We start from the raw sequence: 22170 nt of genomic DNA, 5'->3' as shown, positions 1-22170 counted from the left end.
TGGCTCTCATCTCTGCAGAACATGAAGATGCAGGGTAAATGAAACCTGCTGTCAATCAAGTCAGAGCCCTGAAGGACTGAGGATGGAGAAGAAAAGGAGGGGGGAGGGACCCCAAGGGAGGGGATACCGAAGCACCTATGGGAGGAAGACTCAGCAATGACTGAGGGGGGGATTCTGGGGTTGGGGTGGGCACAAAGAAAGTGTGCCATCCCTGGACTTGGTTCAAGATTGGATTCTTTCTGGTGATTAGGCCCCTTTGTCTGCAGCCACTGCTGTCCATCATGCCACGCTCACAGTGTCATTCAATCCTCATGGGAACCCTGTGGATAATTACAGTTACTCCCTATTTCACAGAGGTCAATGACTTGTGCAATTTTGCAGAGCTAGAAAGTGGTGATTCTGGGATTCAAACTTAGGTGTGTTCACTGCTAAATCCTATGTTACTTTCTTCAGACTTGCTTCCAAACCTGGTTTATCAGAATCTCCTGGAATCAAAGTAAAATTGCTAGGCTATTCATTGGGGATTGAGATTCAATCAGTCTGGGATATGTCCTGGCAGGAAGGGACATACATACATATATATATATATATAAGGTCCAAATCGTTCTCTGAAAGAAACAGTTTATTATCTTGAGGGTGCTCACAGATACTCAGCATGCCTAGAAATAGAATTTTCCTTGTCCTAGGTCACTGATGCCGTAGTAGAGAACGGACAAGTCTCCCTGAGGATGTAAAATATTTGTAACTCTTTATATACGTATGTTGGCGCCCCACTCCAGTACTCTTGCCTGGAAAATCCCATGGACAGAGGAGCCTGGAAGGCTGGGGGTCTCTGAGGGTCGGACACGACTGAGCGATTTCACTTTCACTTTTCATTTTCATGCATTGGAGAAGGAAATGGCAACCCACTCCAGTGTTCTTGCCTGGAGAATCCCAGGGACGGAGGAGCCTGGTGGGCTGCCATCTATGGGGTCGCACAGAGTTGAACACGACTGAAGTGACTTAGCAGCAGCATATATGTATGTATACATATGCATATATATATGTGTATGTGTTTTCTCTGGGCATATTGCAAGAGCATGGTTTTAAGATACATGCCATCCAGTATTAATTGCAGCACTATTTACAAGAACTAGGACAGAGAAGCAACCTAAATGTCCATCAACAGAGGAATGGATAAAGAAGATATGATACATATATACAAGATATGATACATATATACAATGAAATATACAATTATATACATATATGTAAAACACACATATATAATACATATATTGATACAGTATATATGTATTTTATATATTTGTATATAAAATATTTTTATATATTGATACAAATGTGTATGTATTTTACATATTTGTATATATATTATGTATTTTATATATTATTTACATGTATATATTTAATTAATAGAATTTATGTTTTAGAGAGATATAGGTTCATAGCAAAATTGAGCAGAAAGTACAGAGTTCCCATACTCTTGTCTCCAAACACATACAACCTTAGTACTATCGACGTCTCTCCCCAGAGTGCTACATCAGTGAGCCTATATGGGCAATCATTATTACTCAAAGTCCGTGATTTACTTTAGGGCTTACTCTTGATGTACATTCTCTGGGTTTGGATAAGTGTATCATGACATGTATCCATTATAGCATCATATAGAGAGTAATTTCACTATCCCCCAAAACCCTCTGTGCTCTGCCCATCCATTCCTTTCTCCCCTGAACCCCCTGGCAACCACAAATATTTTTGTTGTCTGCACAGTTTTACATTTAGTTGGAATCATATACTCTGTAGACTTTTCTGATTTCAGCCTCATTTTCTTTGGATCCACAGTTGTGATAATGGTTGAGTAGTAGTTCTATATATTTTTTTACTTTCCAATTTTTTTAAAAAATTGTTTTTTACTGAAGAATAATTGCTTTACAGAATTTTGTTTTCTGTCAAACCTCAACATGAATCAGCCATAGGGATATATGTATACACACACACATATATATACATATATCCCCTTCCTTTTGAACCTCCTTACCATCTCCCTCCCCATCCCAATCCAAAAGTCTACGAACAATAAATGCTAGAGAGGGTGTGGAGAAAAGGGAACGCTCTTGCATTGGTGGGAGTATACAGCTGCTGTGGAAGATGGCATGGAGATTCCTTAAAGAACTAGGAATAAAACCACCATATGACCCAGCAATCCCACTCCTAGGCATATACCCTGAGGAAACCAAAATTGAAAAAGACACATGTATCCCATTGTTCACTGCAGCGCTATTCACAATAGCTAGAACATGGAAGCAACCTAGATGCCCACTGACAGATGAATGGATAAAGAAGTTGTGGTACATATACACAATGGAATATTACTCAGCCATAAAAAGGAATGTGTTCAAGTCAGTTCTAATGAGGTAGATGAACCTAGAACCTATCAGAGTGAAGTGAGTCAGAATGATAAATACCATATTCTAATGCATATAGAGGAAATCTAGAAAAATGGTACTGAAGAATTTATTTTCAGGGCAGCAGTGGAGAAACAGAAATAGAGAATAGACTTATGGACATGGGGAGAGGGGAGCAGAGGGTGAGATGTATGGAAAGAGTAACATGGAAACTTATGTTACCATATGTAAAATAGCCAATGGAAACTTGCTGTACGGCTCAGGAAACTCGAACAGGGGCTCTGTAGTAACAGTAATCTTTAAGTACTCCTTCTAGGCAATTACTTTGTGGCCTTGAAAAGAACCTAAAGAATGCCATTTCTCCACAAAGGGCACTAGATGGCAGCAGCTAACATTGCAAATAGGATCCCTCAGTTAAATCATCTGCTCTTAGCCTGAGAAGCACTGCAGAAAAAAAAGTGTTGGAAAGCTAGCTTCTCCCAACAAACTGGTCAAATGAAATTGCTTCAGAATTCTGGGTTCATATCAATGTTCTTTTTCCTTGCCTGGAAAGCAAGATAAAGCTTCACTTTATCATCTTCAGAGAAAACACAATGGGAGGAATTACTGATGAATTGGTAGAATGATGCCTTTTTAAAATTCATGATATAAAAAATGATATGTCTAAAGATTTATGGATTATTCAGCTTCTCAAATAAAACAAATGGTCAGGATAATAAGTGGTGGAATGTCAGCAAGGAGATTCAGGAAAGGAGATTACATCAAGCATAAGTCACAGAGCTTGCTGACAAGTTCCAGCCTGAGATGATTGCTTCTGCTTACTAGCACGAAGATAAAGGTGGCAGGATCAACTGGAAGAAACTATAAAGTGTGTTTGTTATCAAGACTTAAGAATGTGTTCTTTAAGTTTCTAGGAGGAAGGTAAAGTTGTCCAAAGGAGCAAGAAATCATCAGGCCAAGGCGGAATTTCTGGTCAAGGCTTTGCAATGAGTTCACATTTCAGTAACATTCTTTGATTCAAATATCTGGCAATGAAAAATAAAACATAAACCAAAAAGATGTGGTCAGGCTTTAATATAAGATAATACCTCTTTAGATCAGAAAGCAGAACAGAAAACTTGGGGGAAGCTAATTCGTAAGCCATTTAGGGCTCCTGTTGGCTGTTAGTTATTTCCATAGGCTAAAGAGACCTAAAAAATGCTTCATATAAGGAGGAAACGTAAAGCCAGGCTCATGGTTTAAACTCAGGGACTGAGCTGTACTCACCTCTTTACCCAGTCTAAGGGCTGTATCAAAGTGTAAGCCAGATTTGTTTTACAGGTGTTATCAAAAAGTTGAATATAAAGAAGCTGAGACTTTATTCTTTATAACAATAAATTCAAAAGCTTAGAAAAATGGATAGTTTTCTGGGAAATATAAATTTAAAAAGTTAAATCAGGAAGAAATAAGATAACAAATCAACTAAGAACCATTCTTTTACTAATTAAGTTACTAGACTTCCCTGGTGGCTCAGACAGTAAAGCGTCTGCCTACAATGTGGGTGACCTGGTTTCAATCCCTGGGTGGGGAAGATGTCCTGGAGAAGGAAATGTCAACCCACTCCAGTATTCTTGCCTGGAAAATCCCATGGACTGAGAAGCCTGGTAGGCTACAGTCCATGGGGTCGCAAAGAGTCGGACACGACTGAACGACTTCACTTTCTTTCTCCACCAAATTCCAAGTGATCAAAGATGGTTTCACAGTTCTGTTTTTTGTTTTTATTGGAGTATAGATGCTATACAACATTGTTTTAATTTCTGCTGTACAACAGTGAATCAGTTTTGCATGCATATGTGCTTAGTCGCTCAGTCGTGTCTGACTCTTTGCCATCCCATGGACTGTAGCCTGCCAGGCTCCTCTGTCCGTGAGATTTCCCAGACAAGAATATTGGAGTGGGTTGCCATTTCCTCTGCCAGGGGATCTTCTCATTCCAGGGATCGAACCCACGTCTCCTGCATTGGCAGGCAAATTCTTCACCACTAAGCCACCAGGGAAGCCTGAATCAGGCCTGGCGTGCTGTGATTCATGGGGTCGCAAAGAATCGGACACAACTGAGCATCTGATCTGATCCCCATACTCTTGGCTTTCCACCCCCATTTCCCACCCTACCTCTAGGTCTTCACAGAGCATCGAGCTGAGCTCCATGTGCTACATACAATACTAGCTATCTATTTTACACCAGGCCCATTTTATTAAATTTTTAAGGAATAGATAAGAACTATGTTAAATCAAATGTTTTAGAGAACAGAAAAGAGGGAAAGATAATCAATTCACTTTATAAAACTAGTATAACCTCGAGGGGAAAAAAACTGGAAAAATATATAAAGAAATTATAGGACAATTCCACTTATGAAAATATATATAAAAACCCTAAGCACATAAAATTCAGCAGTGTATTTCTGTGTGTGTGTATACATCTCATGACCAAGTAGGGTTTATATCAGGAAGGCAAGCATGGTTCACATCATAAAATCTATTAGTGTAATATATTAGATCAACTGGTTAAAAAGAAAATCCATAGGATCATTTTAATAGGTTATTTAATAATTATTTAATAAAAACATCAGTAAAATTTAACACTCAGCCCTGGGAAAAACTTGCAGCATACTAGGAGTAAGATAAATGAGAGAAATGTTGGTAATTTAGTAAAAAGCATTGTGCCAGATAGCTTCTATTTATTTCTTCAGATCCACTTATCACATTACTCTGTTCTCTGCCTGTAAGAGAGTAAGCAGTTTCTCCTGCTTTCTGGCTTCCAGTTGGGTCAGCTACTAAAGAACCCTGGTAGGACATCTGAGAGAAGAAAGAGAATGGAGTCAGGATATTTCTTCCTCTGTCTCCCTCCCTGCAGTCATATTGGCTTGGCCGTGTCCCACCCTCCTCTCAAAGCAGCTTCCTCTACCTCACTCTCCCTTTCTAGGTTCTAGAAGTCCTTTGTGCTAAATATAGCCACTTCTCAGCTGCCACTAGTGGCTATTGCAATACCCTCTCTGGTTCCCCTTCAGTTCAGTCGCTCAGTCATGTCCGACTCTTTGAGACCCCATGGACCTCCATGTCCATCACCAACTCCTGGAGTTTACCCAAACTCATGTCCATTGAGTCAGTGATGCCATCCAACCATCTCATCCTCCGTCGTCCCCTTCTCCTCCTGCCTTTAATCTTTCCCAGCAACAGGGTCTTTTCCAGTGAGTCAGCTTTTCACATCAGGTGGCCAAAGTATTGGAGTTTCAGCTTCAACATCAGTCCTTCCAGTGAACACCCAGGACTGATCTCCTTTAGGATGGACTGGTTGGATCTCCTTGCAGTCCAAGGGACTCTCAAGAGTCTTCTCCAACACCCCTTATCCATGCTGTTTTTTTGAGTGCTCAGTCACTCAGTCATGTCCAGCTCTTTGCAACCCCATGGACTGTGGCCTGACAGGCTCCTCTGTCAATGGGACTTTTCAGGCAAGAATACTATAGTGGGTTGCCATTTCTTCCTCCAGGGGATCTTCTTGACCCCGGAATCAAATCCACTTCTTATGAATCTTCTGCATTGCAAGTGGACTCTTTACTGCTGAGCCACTGGGGAAACCCTATTACTTGTAAAGAAAACTTCCCTGACTTACCCTAATTTGAACATACTATCTTTATCCTTTGGGGACTCTGACAAGCACCTATCAAAATTCTATTGCAAATGTATTTAGTTTTAGAATCAGTCTCATTAATGACATGGATAAGGCAAGGTATGTCCATTATTACTGCTTGGGTTCAGCATTGCAAGGGAAGTTTTATTCATTGCAAAAGTCAAGAAAATCTGTATGAGGCACAATTGGGGAGAAATAGAAAAAATTATTCTTGTTTATAGAACATATTGTCTGTGTAGAAAATCAGAAAGAATCTATAGACAATTAGAATTACCAAGGTATTTCCATCAAGTTGTGGAACTCAAAATTTAATATATAAACATGATTAGCTTTCTTATTCACCAATAATCTTTTAGAAAATTAAATGGGAAAAATACCTCATTCATAGTAGGATAGAAAAACCAAATGAGATATTTTGATGGCCAGTTGTAGTTGTATGTGTCAGCTTGGTTAGGTTACAGTGTACAGTTATTCAAACAGTAATCTAGGAGCTCCTGTGAAATTCTTTTGCAGATTCAATTAAAGTCAGTAATCAGTTGACTTTAAGTAAAAAAGATTAAGGGGCTTCCCTGGTAGCTCAGTTAAAAAACTGCCTGCAGTGCAGGAGACCGGGGCTCAATCTCTGGGTCAGGAAGATCCCCTGGAGAGGGAAATGGCAACCCACTCCAGTACTCTAGCCTGGAGAACCCCATGGACAGAGGAGACTGGTGGGTTACAGTCCGTGGGGTCACAAGAGTTGGACATGACTTAGTGACTAAACTACCACACAACCTTGGGAGATTATTTTAGATAATCTGGGTGGGCCTGATTCAATCAATTGGAAGGCCTTAAGAGCAAAGCTGAGGTTTTCCTGAAGAAGAGGAAATTCTACTTGTGGTTAGCAGCTTCAGCTGATGCCCTGCAATTCCAATCTACCCTTTCTGATAGCCTGTCCTATGATTTAACCTTGCCTTGTCAATTATCCTCCAAATCATGTAACCATCATGTAACTTGTAATAAGTCTTTTGATATATACCTCCTTTTATAGATTCTGTTTCTCTGGTTGAACCCTGATACAGACGTAGAGAAACAAACCTAAGAATACATCACACAAGGCCCCTGTAGAGAAATGAAATATTATTGAAAGACCTAAAAGAAAATTTGAGTGAATTATTTATACCAAGTTCATGGTTTAAAAAACGATATTGTAAATGTGGTTAATTTCCCCCAGATTATTCCATGGATGCATTCCAATCAGAATGCTGAAAAGGTTTTTTGTGGAACTTGACAGGAAGAACCAAACTTTACATGGAAGAGCAAAGGACTGTAAATCGCAAAGACAATTCTGAAGAAGAAAAAGGCAAAGCAACTTGCCATCCTAGATATTAAGACTTAGCTTAAAGGTACATAGAGAAGAATTCCTGTGGATACATAAATAGGCCAGTTCAACAGAAGAGAGGACTCAGAAACAGACTCACTGAGCTATGGATGTCAGATATATGACAGAAGTAACATTTCAAATCAATGGTCACAAAGGATGATTCCATAAGCAGTTCTGGGACAAGAGACTCATCAAATGGAAAAAAACATAAGATCAGATTCCAACTTCACACCTGAATTTAATGGATTAATTAATTTAATCCATCTTAAATAGATGGATTAGGACCTAAATGTGAAAAGTTAAAGATTATAAATTTTAGAAATAAAAATATTCTTATGAACTTGGGGAATTTAAAAATTTCTTTGACAAAATATGAGATAGAAAACAGAGATAAAGATTGAGAAATGTGACAACATCAAACTCTTTGTGTACACACAAGCACACACATGCACACAAAATGAAAAGGCAAACCATAGACAGAAGATACTTGCAACACACATAAGTAACAAAGGGCTGGATCTAAAGCATACAAGGAACTCTCACCCATCAAAGAAGGAGACTATAGAAAATGGGCAAAGGATTAGAAACGTTGAGAGAGAATAAGTTTGTGACAAATTGTCTAAGACCTCAAACAGTGTAATGAATTATCCAGGTTGATGCTCATCTTTCTCTCCTCTCCATTCATTCTTTCAACATTGATTAATGCATACTTATAAATCACCATTTATGTGCTAGCTACTGCTCTAGGCACTTAGATGTGTAGCGAAGACAGCAGACAAAATTCCCTGCCTCTGTGAAGATTATACTCTAGCACTGGGGTGGAATTTGAGGGATTGGGAGGTGGTGGAAAAAACACACAATGAACCTAATATGTAAGCAAATTGCTTAGTGTGTTAGATGGAAATAAGTGCTCCAGAGGAAAAAACAGTGAAGAGTCAAGGGAATCAGGAGTGTCAAGAGTAAGAGCTGCAGTTGTCAATAGGTTGTCATGTAAGCCTTAAAGGAAAAGTGAGATTTAAGCAAATCTTTGAGAATCTGCCTGCTATGCAGGAGATCTAGGTTTGATCCCAGAGTCAAGAAAATCTCCTGGAGAAGGGAATGGCAACCACTCCAGTATTCTTGCCTGGAGAATTCTATGGATAGAGGAGCCTGGCTGGCCACAGTCCATGAGTCAAAAAGAGTTGGCCATGACTGAGCAGCTAAACTTTATTGGACATGAAGGAGTCATCCAAGGAGATCATTTGAGGAAACTCTATATGGGGTAGGGGTGGAAGACCATTTCCACCTTAGGCTGGACCCGAGATGGTTGGATGAGAAGGTGAATCTCTCAGAAAGGTTAGTGATGATCACCTCTTCAACATGGGGCAGATACATTTGAGTCAGGGCTCCCTGGCAGAGCTTCTCAGATCTCAGCATCTCCGAGCTGGAGAACCTTAGTTCAAGACCTGCTCTTTACTTGAGGAGTTATTAGATGTTCAGAAAGTGGAGTGTGCCAAATATGGAACTCAAATTATTTAGGTTGCAATTAGATTTGGTTTAATAATTAAAAATACTTTTATAATTTTCTTTGGCAGGGATTAGGCTATTAATTAGCATGTCATGGGAACCTAGCATTTATTATTCTCTCAAAAATCCATTTGTGGTGGAAAATGTGCTGAGCCTCATTTGTGAAGATAATTATAGTTGATATCTTTGGGAGTGTCTGCCAAGTTCCCAGTGATTTCCCTCTTCTCTGGGAGCTGCCTCTATAATCTACATGGAGTGGTAATTGGTGGGAGGAAGGGAGGCTCCCCTGCTCACACTTCTACTGTATGAGCATATTCTTTGGTCATAGCTCATTGGAACAGAGCTAGAATCACGAGGAAAGCTGAGCCAATACTATTTTAAAAATCTCCCAGGAATTTGGAATTAGAGCCAAGAGGGCTAGACAAGTTTGTCTGTTTGACTAGAATTATGAGATGCAAATTCAATGTGGCCAAATTTCACCAAATAGTCTTGAGGACTAGAGAAAGTCGACCAGCAAGGAGAGAGAAAGCGGATGCACAGAGAGCGAGTTCTTCTGCCTTTCAGGTTCTAAGACATAGCTCTTCCCTGAAGTCTAGATGCCTCCCAACTTTTGAGTTCATTAAAAAAAAAACTCCTATATCATTATAAATTATCACATTGGTTGCTTTGGCTAGTCCATTTGACTTCCAGTACAGTGATGCTACAGATATGAAATTGTAGGGAGGTCACTTTTTTTTTTTTCCCAGTAGGGATGTGCTGTGTGTGCTAATTCACTTCAGTTATATCTGACTCTTTGCAACCCCATGAACTGTAGACTGTCCCTGGGGCTCTCCAGACAAGACTACTGGAGTGGGTTGCCATTTCCATCTCCAGGGCATCTTGCCGACCCAGGGTCGAACCCGCATCTCTGTCTCCTGCATTCACAGGCAGGTTCTTCACCACTAAAGCCACCTGGGAAGTCTCACCAGGATAATGGGTTTCATTCATTCATCTGTCCATTAATTCATTTATTCATAAACTTTCAAGGGATACATACTGTGTTAGTGACTTAAGATATAAGACTGAATGTAGTTTGTATGCTCAAATAATTCATTTTGATTCTTCATTTTTAAGGTGGTTGGTTGGGATATGGGGAGGCAGTCTTTGACTCTGAAATACCAAATTTCTTTTTGAGTTTGATTGACTTGAGAAAGTCAAAGCCTGCCTTTAGCTTATTTATGGTTGATAGATATAAAAAAGGACTCTGTGGACTATAAACTCCTACACAAATGTTTTTCACTGTTTATAGTAGTAATCTTCTTTTTGAGTTATTCAGCTTAGAGGCTTCACAGGAACATATAAAATGAGCTTCTTTGAAAGGAAGCCTTTGATTTATAATGATTTAGAAACAAAATGTAAGTTTTAAAATTAGCACTTTAGGTAGAGATAGGCTCAAAATGTTAAAAATTATATATCAACTTGATAGAATTGCACTTTATTTTCCATTGACTAAACAATATTTTTAGGTTTCTAATATTTTGGGAAAAGATCCTCCTTTTTTGGTAACCAAAAGCTATAATCACTCAAATAATGATTGTGAGCTTCTGGAGAAGACAGGTAAATAAAAACCAACTTAAATAGAAATAATCCCCAACAAATGAGCTCAGATACCCCTGACTGAGTTGTGTAGCAGGTGGGGTTTGATTCCAATTCCATTTTTCAAATATCAGTGATAGATCCTGCTCACAAGAGAGCTCCAAACCCTCCTTTTAGCTGATGCTCACTTCAGAGGACCCATTCAGATGGATCTCTTTCCCTTTCTAGGATGAGGGTTCTTAAAATTTATAGGTCTCTACAGGGAATTCATTAAATATTTATTAAGGTGATGCATTTAAAACTCCTGCTTTGCTGCCTTGAAATCAGTGTGTTAAAGTCGCTTCAGTCTTGTCTGACTCTTTGTGACCCTATGGACTATAATCCGCCAGCTTCCTCTGTCCATGGGATTCTCCAGGCAGGAATACTGGAGTGGGTTGCCATGCCCTCCCCCAGGGCATCTTTTGGACCCAGGGATCTAACCTTTGTCTCTTACATCTCCCGCACTGGCAGGTGGGTTCTTTACTGCTAGTGCCACCTGCTGCTGCTGCTAAGTTGCTACAGTTGTATCCAACTCTGCGCGACCCCATAAATGGCAGCCCACAGCATCCGCCATCCTTGGGATTCTCCAGGCAAGAACGCTGGAGTGGGTTGCCATTTCCTTCTCCAGTGCATGAAAGTGAAAAGTGAAAGTGAAGTCACTCAATCGTGTCCAGCTCTTCGCGACCCCATGGACTGCAGCCTACCAGGCTTCTCTGTCCATGGGATTTTCCAGGCAAAAGTACTGGAGTGGGGTGCCGTTGCCTTCTCCACCTAGGAAGCCTTAAATTCAGTGTTCTCAATTTCGTTAACTAAACATTTCGAATGATGAAAGGTTAGGGATAGAAGGACTGTAGAGATCATCTATGCCAATGGTTAAGAGCACAGGCTTTGGAGGCCTGGTTGATATGTGGCCCCTGCTGTCCTTGGGCAAGTTACTTAACTCTCTGAAGCACATGTATAAAACAAGGATAATCCTTCCTTTCTTATTGAGGGGTATGAAAATTAAATGAATGACAAGATCATTGTTGCTTAGAGTGTAACAGACTTGTATAGGTGGTAATTAGTTATAGTAGTTGTTACTGTTATATGTTACCATGATTGCCCCACAGTCATTCAATTAATCAGTGCAAGATTCAGATCCTTTGTGTCCCTTCATACCTATATCTTTGGTACTATACCTGCTTCCATTGGTGGTGGTCTTAAAAGTGAAATCATTACAAAAGGAAATCCTAAAGAAATATGGTTTACATTGACAGCATTCTCTTTAATAACACCATCATTCTCATTAGCTTAGTCATTGTCAATATCCCTCTTATATGATTATAGTTAAAAAGGGATATTACCATTAAATCCAAGAAATTCCTTATGAAGCCTTTTAAATGCATCTTACTTGAAGTCTTCGGGGTGGATGCCTTTTAATAATACTTGTTTCTTGCTGTTCCAGTGGGAAGTCAAAATACATGGCCCTCGGCCCTTGAAGGGTTGGAGAGAAACAAAAACAAACCATTAAAAGCAATTTCCTGTGACATTAAATTCATCATTAGTTATTAGACTCTGTTAACGCCATTTTGTATCTTTAGTTCTGTATATCTAACCAATAGGCTGAATGTGAAGACGAAAAATATAAAGCAGGGGCCCACATAATGGCAAATGATAGAATATTAGCCTAGATTCAGGATTTAATTTCTGCTTTCCTCATTTCCTCCCCGATTAATATTTAAAGGAATAATTGCACATTTAACAATGTATTGACTAGAAATGTTATTCAGACATGGAAAATAGAAACATTGATTTGTTTTAATTTTATGAAATCCCTCCCAAATAAATAGAAATCAGAAAAAAACCATAACTTTAAGAAGTGAAAATAAATTCTCTTTTCAGGTATAATAGATTAATAGATGGATAGGTATTAGAGAGGTGATAAAGAAATGGAACTTGAGTGTGTAATAGGAATATGCAATGCTTATCATTGAATGTTCCCAATTGAATAATCCACTTTCCCACTGCAAGTAGGGAAATAAATTCCCACAAGTTGCCTCTCTAATACAATATATCAATATTCTTCTTGATGAAATAACCCAGGGCTACAGTGTTAATGAACCAGAGAAGCTCATTAGGAAACAGAGAAGCTCAACAGATCCATGTGGATTTCATTTTTCAGTTTGATTAGCCTGGGCCCTTGGGACTACTACCATAACCAATGCTACGTGAATGACCTCCTTGTCCTTTCCTCATAACAATCTGGATGCATTCTGATGTTGAGATTGTTGTGCAGACTATCCTGTAGTCCCACTTTGCATTTTAAATGGAAAAATTCCTGGGTAATTATGTGTTTCTATCCTTAAAACATTTGAATGATCACCTGAAGAATATCTCTATGACCTTTTCTTTCAAGAATACCAGGATATCAAGCAAGACCCAAAACATGTTGGATTTTAAAATGTAAATATTTTCAGCAAAATATATTTCAGCAATGTGACTACACCTTATTTTTATGCTATGATTTGGGTAATATCACCCTATTATTTAATTTGCTTCTCCTGAAGTGGTATAGGCATGTGTTACTTTTACCTTTGATTTACAGGTGAAGAAAATTAATGAAGCAACTTGCCTAAAGTCATACTATTTGGTATTTGGTGAAGATGGGGTTACAATGTGGGTCTCTTGAAATAGTGTTCAGAATGCTTGCCATCCCATTGTTATTTATTATTAATGTGGTTTTGCGATTTCAAAAATAAGAATATTTCCAAGTTAGACTCTAGCACATTAGAATCAGCTTTTACCCTTTGGTTATCAAAATCTTAAAACTCTAGATGGAAGGTTTAGATAAAAAATGAATTATTCAATGAGTCTAAGAAGAATATTCCTACTAACATGCTTAGAAAGTCAAACAACAACAAAAGGCTATATAGAACCAGTCAAAGGTTATCAGTTCTATAGAAAGTAGCCATGAAGATCATTCTAGATCTAGGTACTAGGTCTAGATACCTACCTAGTACTAGTACTCGGTCTAGATCTAAGACTTACTAGATACTGAAAAGGAATGCGTATATATATACACACACACAGAATATATATATCCTGGCCAATAATAGCAACTTACTTGTGTTAATAATACAGAATGTGAAGAAAAGAAAAAAATAATGTACATATGTGTGTATGTGTGTATATATATCACATATACATATGTATATATGCATGTATCTCTTCCCAGGTTAGAATGTCTAAGTATCATCTGTTTAAGTATCATCATGATTGTCATAAAATATTTTATATCTTGTAAAATGCCACAGGAGAATTTATAGCCCTTTCTGGCTTGGATCTTCCCATCATAATGGGAAAAATTCTCTTAGTTCTGCAGATGATCATGAAGAATCAGGGGTTGGGGAGAGGGTGCCCCATCCACTCATCTGTACTGCAATAAATGAGTTCAGATTGAAGTGGTTTCCAATTGCACATCAGAATGGATTCACTTCTATAGTACTGCTTTCAAAACAACAAAGCCTGATGCATGAAATGGTACTGGAGAGATTGATTTACATTTAAAATCCAACTGAAATGCATGATTATCATAATCACATTTTTATCTGTGGAACTGGTTTAATTTTTTTATTGTGGTAAAAGTCATATAATATAAAACATACTCTTTTAGTCATATTTAACTATATTTATACAAACCATATTTATGCAGATCAGTACATTCACATTGTTGTGCAACTCTCACCATCATCCATCTCCCAAACTTTTCACTTTCCTAGACTGAAACTCTGACCCATTAAACACTAATTCCCCATTCCCACCTCTCCTCCTGGCCCCTGCTGCTGCTAAGTCACTTCAGTCGTGTCCGACTCTGTGCGACCCCATAGACAGCAACCCACCAGGCTCCCCTGTCCCTGGGATTCTCCAGGCAAGAACACTGGAGTGGGTTGCCATTTCCTTCTCCAATGCGTGAAAGTGAAAAGTGAAAGTGAAATTGCTCAGTTGTGTCCGACTCCTAGCGACCCCATGGACTGCAGCCCACCAGCCTCCTCCGTCCATGGGATTTTCCAGGCAAGAGTACTGGAGTGGGATGCCATTACCTTCTCTGCCCCCTGGCCCCTAGCATCTACCATTGTACTTTCTGACTATAAATTTGACTCATAGTCATCTCATTTAAGTGGAATGAAACAGTATTTGTCACATCTAAGGTCTATTGGAAAAGAATTTTAATTGCCTGGCAAAGCTAGGTATAAATATCAAAAGGACTATAAACCAAGCTGACACAAAATGATTATTTCCTTCTCGTGTGGGATGATGAAAAACCCTTAGTTCCCAGTTCACACACCTATTCTAACGTGCCCAGAATACTTAAAATAGACAAACATTACCTCCTGTTGACAAATGTTCTTTTATATTTCAACAATTAAGAAACTTCATAGATTATAGATGTAGACAGGTTAATCTATCAGTAGCTCTCCACAAATTTCTTGCTGGGTTTTACATTTACCTTCAGAATATCTTCCATACCAGGTCTCTCGTAGAGGCGGCAACTGCCCTTCTAAAGCTTTATTCCGGTCCTGCAGTCTTGCAAATGAATATAAACTGTTTTCTTCCAGATTCTGAGTGAATGCAAAGTCCACAGGGCCAGCCAAGGGAGTCTCTTCCTCTTTGTTTTGCAAAGGTACTACCTTGGTCACCCTTGGGTGAGGCTTAGAGTGACTCAGGCCCATTTCACATTAAAGACACTCCATAAAACCATGAGGTTGGTGGTTTGGGGCCTTTAAAGTGGCTTATTTTAATCAAGGAACTTCTGAAGTTAGCCCAGCCCAGCTCCAAAGTATTTCCTCCCTTCGTGACATCTGTGTGGCTTTATTTCACTTCACACTAATCCTTTGGCCACTTCCTGGGAGGTTGGTTTCTATGGAGACTTCCCTTCAACTCCTACTTGGCCATTTCAGACCCAAAGAATCCAGTTAAACATTGACTTGGTTATGCTACTTTCTGAAACACTCAGTGGTAGGAAGAGAAACCACTATTGATCATTAAACAAATCTCTAACACCAGGAAGGCCATTAACAGAAATAGAGAGCAGAGGTTCAGAGAACCTCAATTTGACCCTTTCATTGTGCATACCTTTAGCCATCATCTGTAAGAATTACCAACTGAGAAGAGCTAAGTCCCCTTTGGAAATGTTGGGAGCTAATCACCTAGGGCTTTGTTAATCCTTAACTTTAATTGAAGAATTTATCTTCCAAATAGGAAACAGCAGAATAACTAAAATGATTTTTCTGTCAATAATTTGAATTGCCTTTGAAGGAGATGAATACATTACAGAAGGGTAGGGAGACAATAGCACTTTAATCCTGGGAATGAGGGGACAAACTTCTTGAATAGTTCAAGCAAAAGACAAAGATATGTTAGAAACAACAACAATGATGACAAAAAAGCAAACTCAAAGATAGCCTATTTGTTTTGTTTAAAAAAAATTGAAAAAAAAAAAGACTGAAGATAAATGTGCTGAAATGTTGAATAGTGATTCTTGAATGATGGGATTATGGGTGATTTTTATTTTATTCTTTCTTTATATGTAGAAGCAGAACTCACTTTCAGTTTCTAATTGTCCATGAGCATAGATTATTTATGTTTTCATCACATCCCTACAGGGATACAGAGAAGTTCAAAGGTATGTATTTTTTTTACTTTTGCAAAAGTCATCTGCTAAGAGGCTAACATAGGTTTGGAAATTCTTACAAGCCAATAGAGTTCATCGAAAAAGAAATCTGAGTTTAATTTTCTCCCTTTGTGTTTTATACACAATCCTCTCTGTGGCAGAAATACTTGTAAGTGAGAATCATATATTAATAGTATCTGCAAATAATACTTTTGGTAACTAGAAACTAATTATAAAGGTTAAAATAGTTGAACAGTATCTAGTCAGGTTTATTTTTGGACACAATTAGTTTAAGTATTTCTAAAAGCAAGGGAAAGTATTGCAAGCTAACGAACTAGAAATTATACTGGAAACTCTGGACTTCATGGATCTGGACCAGTGAGAACCATTTAGTTCTCATTTTTTTGATTTACTGTTGTTTACTTTTGAGATATCTGTAGAGAATGTGAGGAAGTTGGTTAGCTGCTCAGGAAATAATGAAAGAAATGAAGATTCCTGCCATGTTTATTTCCATTTATCATTAACTACTTCCAAGTTTTGTAACTCATGCAGATTACTTAACCATTCCATGCCTGAGTTTTCTCATCTGTAAAATGGAGTTAATAGAAATGCATCATGAGCAATGAGTTAATTTATAGCTCTTAGAATAGTACCTGACATATAGCAGATTTGAAGTAAGCATTAGCCCATATCTTTATCACTCATTGATCAGAAACCATTAAAGTAGACTTAGTCCTGTCTAAAGGAGTTTATAATTCCTTGGACAGAAGAAAATGGTGGGCTACAATCCAGGGGGTCCCAAAGAGTCAGACACAATTGAGTGTGCACGCACCCATTTAACTGAGGAAACAAGGATGCTTTATATCTATTATTTTAAAAGTTATCATATGCTTTTTCTTAGAATGATAGTGAAAATAGTTTCAATTTCATTAAAAGAGGAAAAGGAGAATTTGACCTCACCTATAGAGTTTTATATATAGGATATGATTTCTTAATGATGAGATTTGGAAAACAAAAACTCTCATTCACAAAACCTTGTCCACTCCTCAGACTATCAGTGATACTTTATATATAATGACCCTTCCCCAGTTCAAGACTGGTTATGAATAGCCAATGATAGTGTGTAAAGATGATAAAAATAGTGTATATTATATGTAGTACTAAAAATTTATGAATATGAAATGAGAATCCAAGTTTATAAATTTGTAGGATAAAGCAGAGAAGGGGTTAAACTTTTCTAAATCTGAAGATAATGCCCAGAGAAAACTTTATTAAGACAGAGGGCACAGAGAAGAGAAAAGATGGTGAGGTGCTGGAGGAGATGGAGAGGAGTAGGGATCAAGAGCTAGGTGTACCATTTCCACATGTGAGGGATGGAAGTTGCAACTTGGAGCAGCTCCATAGACAGTCTGACCATGCAGCCCCCAGGCAGCTTCCTTGCATAGGCTCCCAGTGCTGGAATCTCTGAACGCAGGGTGTGGTGTGAGCCATGCACTTGTTAGCCCTGCTTCTCACCTGTGCTTCATCCTTTAGATCCAAAGGCAGGAAGAAAAGGAAAGCAAATGCTGCAAAGCTGTTTTTTGCAGCCAGAAATCTCTGCTTTTGTTTTTGGTTCGCTCTCAACTTGGGCAAAACTGTTAAGGAATCTTGTTGAGTGGATTTAAATTCTATAGAAACTCAATGCACACTCAGAGGAGATAGGTGGATTTTCCTCTTTGCTGCTGCTGCTACGTCGCTTCAGTCGTGTCCGACTCTGTGCGACCCCGTAGAAGCAGCCCACCAGGCTCCACCATCCCTGGGATTCTCCAGGCAAGAACACTAGAGTGGGTTGCCATTTCCTTCTCCAATGCATGAAAGTAAAAAGTGAAAGTGAAGTCGCTTAGTCGTGTCCAACTCTTAGCGACCCCATGGACAGCAGCCTACCAGGCTCCTCCGTCCATGGATTTTCCAGGCAAGAGTGCTGGAATGGGGTGCCATTGCCTTCTCCGTTCCTCTTGTCTAATAAGAGACAATTTTGCCTTTGAATACAGAGGGCTGAGTTGGGTAACAGAGCAGGTTAGGTGCCTTCTAAGTTTCCTTACAGTCTTTTCCAGCCCAATTTGCATGACAGTATCTCATCAGAGTCAGCAAGACTAGAGCTTTTTTTCCCTTTTACTTGTGTGGTGACATTACCTACCTTTGTGGGATTGTGATTTGATAGCTCTTGCCATAGTTTTGACAAACTTCCCAGGGTCATCCACACTCTCTTGGCCCTCCCCAACTCCTTTAGTAAAATGACTCTTGGAGGTTAAGAGGCTGCCATGAAGAAAGGCAGATTTCCAGCAGGTAGCCCACTCGGTACTGTGTGAATCAAAAAGAAGTGGTGACTGCAGTAGCAATAGACTCTAAGCAGATACAAATAGAAAAGCATGCAAATGCTCAATGGATCTTTATAGTCATGAGTAGTAATTTTAAAATTTCTGCAACCTAATATTGGATAAATGAACTTCTTTTTTAAGTGGGCTATGGGCATATCTATTTGGATGTTTTCTATTGAAGCAGATGGTGATTGCTAATGTGATATTCCTTGGAATAGGAGGTTGGCAGTTTGGAGTCAGGTTGGTTAAATTGCCTTTTGATCCTTCAGCATAGTATTTTCTTGGAAAGGCTTCAGACAGGATTAAAAACAACATGTATGTAAATATTCCTTAGGGTTGGATTTAATTTCACACATGGATTACTTACTATGCATTGGCCTTTCAGTAAGTGGGATTTAAATACTAAATGCTTACAGGATTCCTGAACTATGCATTTGATAAAGTTATAGCCTTTTCAGCAATTGGTGTGTAATGGATAAGCAATCATGGGGGCTTTTTCAGCCATGTGAATTATGTGTTTGGATGCCAACTAAGCAGAGTTGTTATATGACCCAAATCTTAGTTTTCCTCCCATTGATTATTTCTCTCTATATTTATCCATATATTGGGTGTGAGGGTGAGAGTCCAAACAGAACTACTCAATTTGAAAGTGCTAAAGCAAAGCCAATGGAGAAAATGTGAATTGAGGCTTCTTGTATAAACTGTTAAATGAGATCAGTTGGATCAAATTTATATCTCTACACTTTAAATGCAGTCTGCAACTGCATCGCTGAATTAAATGCTAAAACCAAACCATCACATTCCTGCTACTCTGAAGACAGCCAGTGTGTGAGTTTCTTACCGCAGCCATGGAATTAAAAGATTTTTGCTCCTTGGAAGAAAAAACCTAGATAGCATATTAAAAGCAGAGACGTTACTTTGCTGACAGATGTCCATATAGTCAAAGCTGTGGTTTTTCCAGTAGTCATGTATGGATGTGACAGTTGGACCATAAAGACAACTGAGTGCCGAAGAATTGATGCTTTTGAACTGTGGTTTTGGAGAAGACTCTTGAGAGTCCCTTGGACTGCAAGGAGATCCAACCAGTCCATTCTAAAGGAAATAGGATGAAATAGTCCTGAATATTAGTTGGAAGGACTGATGCTGAAGCTTCAATACTTTGGCCACCTGATGTGAAGAACTGACTCATTGGAAAAGACCCTATACTGGAAAAGATTGAAGGCAGGAGGGAAAGGGGATAACAGAGGATAAGATGGTTGGATGTCATCACTGACTCAATGGACATGAGCTTAAGCAAGCTCGGGGAGTTGGTGATGGACAGGGAAGCCTGGCGTGCTGCAGTCCATGGGTTCACAAAGAGACAAAACTGAGTGACTGAACTGACTGAATGGACTTAACTTAGGGCAAAGAATTTTTGTATATTTCATCTCTAATTGGGAGAATATCAACTTTTGGTTATAATAACCCTTTTTAAGACATCTTTAGAAAAACTTTTTTCTCTCCTTCCTTCCTTCTTTCCTTGAAACAAGATTACATTTTAACTCTGTTAATCCATAGATGTTTGTCTCAAGAATTTACACTGAAATTTAATCTTTGATTCATGGTCTCTATCTGGTTTAAACAGTCACTCAAGATTTAGACCTAAATTGAATAATATGCATTTTTCTCCCAAGGCAAAATTATTGCTTTTACAAATGTCTACTAAAAACATTATTTGTTGTTGTTGTTGTTCAGTCACTAAGTTGTGTCTGACTCTTTGTGACCCCATGGACTGCAGCACACCATGCTTCCCTGTCCTTCACCATCTCCTGGAATTTTCTCAAACTTGTGTCCATTGAGTCGGTGATGCTAACCAGCTATCTCATCCTCTGCCACCCTCTTCTATGCCTACCTTCAATCTTTCCCAGCATCAGCGTCTTTTCCAATGAGTCAGCTCTTTGCATCAGGTGACCAAAGTACTAAAGCTTCAGCTTCACATCAGAGTTCCTCTTTTTCTGATAAATTTAAATTGTGTACCCAAAGGTAAGATATGGGCTTCTAATTTTTAAGGCAGCATAAGAACAGGGTAGAGAGGAGCATGGTGTACCAGATGTCCCAAAGTTCAGGGTAGGCCAAAGTGGCCCTGTGTGAAGTTTCATCTGGTGTCATTGAACTAAATGCTACCCAGGCAGAGCTAGTGGCCCCACTCAGAAATCTCAGCTGTTGGCCATGTGTTTTAAGGAGCATTTGTTCTGTATGTGCCTTCATGCTAAGTCAAGTCAGTTGTGTCCAGCTCATTGCGACCCTGTGGACTGCAGCCCACCAGGCTCCTCTGTCCATGGGATTCTCCAGGCAATAATACTGGAGTAGGTTGCCAAGCCCTTCTCCATGGAATCTTCATGACCCAGGGATCGAACCTGTGGCTCCTACATTGCAGGCAGATTCTTTACCGCTGACCCACAGGGGAGGCTCGCGTTGTTCTGGGTTCTCTGCAAATCAGGGATGCTTCCTTGTCCCGGGAAGGTCTGTACCTTGATTTTTTTTAAACTGCATTTAGATGAAATTTAGAGGGCACCAAATAAAGAGACCATTCCTAAGGATTTGTCTCACCCTCTTTTATTACTGTTTTTCCCCATCAAATGTGATACCCAGCAATCCTGAGATGTACCCTCACTACTCTGGACAGACTGTTGATCAGTCCAGGTGGCTTAGGAACCTGGACCTGGCTTAGGTCACTGGTGTAGTGAGGACACAGGGCTTACTGTTACCTGGGGCTGAGCTCCTGCCAGTGCAGTTGGGTGACCACCTGACCTCTTTTATTACTTTCCTTGGGGCAGAAATTATGCATCCATCATGACACCCAGTCTTAACTCTCTGATCTCTTTAGGGACCCTTGTAGGGCAAGTTTCTGCCTTTCTTTCTTTTTTTTTTGAAACTACAAACAAAAAGCAAATCAGAATGATTGATAAATGAAGAAGTAGAGGTGTCACGTGAGTGTATGCTCCTCAGTTCTTTGTCTTGTCACAACAAAGATTTGGAGTGACGGACATTAAAGCCCCCTCGGTGTGTCACAGCTCTTGGGTCCTGGATAGACCGTGTTATAGCTCTCAGGTCTCGAAAGGACCATGTTATAGCTCTTAGACAAATCAGTGTTACAGCTCTATTTTATTTAGAAGATAGCAGGAAAATCCATCTCTGAGGCATGAGGGCACGTCGATCCAAAGACGCGAGAAGAGCACCCCAGCGCAAGGGGGAGAGAGCGAGTGAGCTAGCTTTGGCTCTTCTTTTTATATGTTTATCTCTCCCTGGGCCTGTCCTATGTAAATTGGGCCAGCCAGGAGTGTTGTTTGTTTTACCTGAGGTCCTCACTCCAGTCCTCGGACCTTCTTTTGTTCTATTTTCTTGGGGTTTTCCATTCCTTTTCTTTTAGCCACCTCCATTATGGACTCCTTTTCCCTATTCTACCTACCTGAGGCCAAGGATTTCCTAACGTTACCTTCCAGTTTGTAGCCGAGATACAGGTTATTGGAGTGTCTTGCTTTACAATAATAATATAACAATAAGCTCAGTTCATTTATTCCATGTGCTGCGTATGAGAAGGGGAAAAAAATTGTTACCCAGAAGTGTTGGAGGGA

General features: G+C 39.3%; 1 protein-coding gene and 1 long non-coding RNA gene across 2 annotated transcripts in view; one reads left to right on the top strand and one right to left on the bottom strand.

Moving 5' to 3' along the window:
- Positions 1 to 16022, bottom strand: part of CCDC198 (coiled-coil domain containing 198) — a 33896-nt gene extending 17874 nt beyond the window's left edge. Inside the window, 2 exon segments of the mRNA XM_086320533.1 lie at positions 11940 to 12022; positions 15036 to 16022. Coding sequence (XP_086176659.1) covers positions 11940 to 12022; positions 15036 to 15258 — 306 coding nt within the window. The 5' untranslated portion in view covers positions 15259 to 16022.
- The window catches only part of LOC147364281 (uncharacterized), a 121594-nt gene that overhangs the window by 33006 nt on the left and 66418 nt on the right, over positions 1 to 22170 (top strand). The window lies entirely within an intron of this gene.

This window comes from Bos grunniens, chromosome 10 (genome assembly GCF_055505025.1).
Source record: "Bos grunniens cultivar Pamir isolate PY7600 chromosome 10, Bosgru_T2T1.0, whole genome shotgun sequence".
In the NCBI taxonomy this organism is placed as follows: Eukaryota; Metazoa; Chordata; class Mammalia; order Artiodactyla; family Bovidae; genus Bos; species Bos grunniens.
This window is presented reverse-complemented; position numbering and strand designations above follow the sequence as displayed.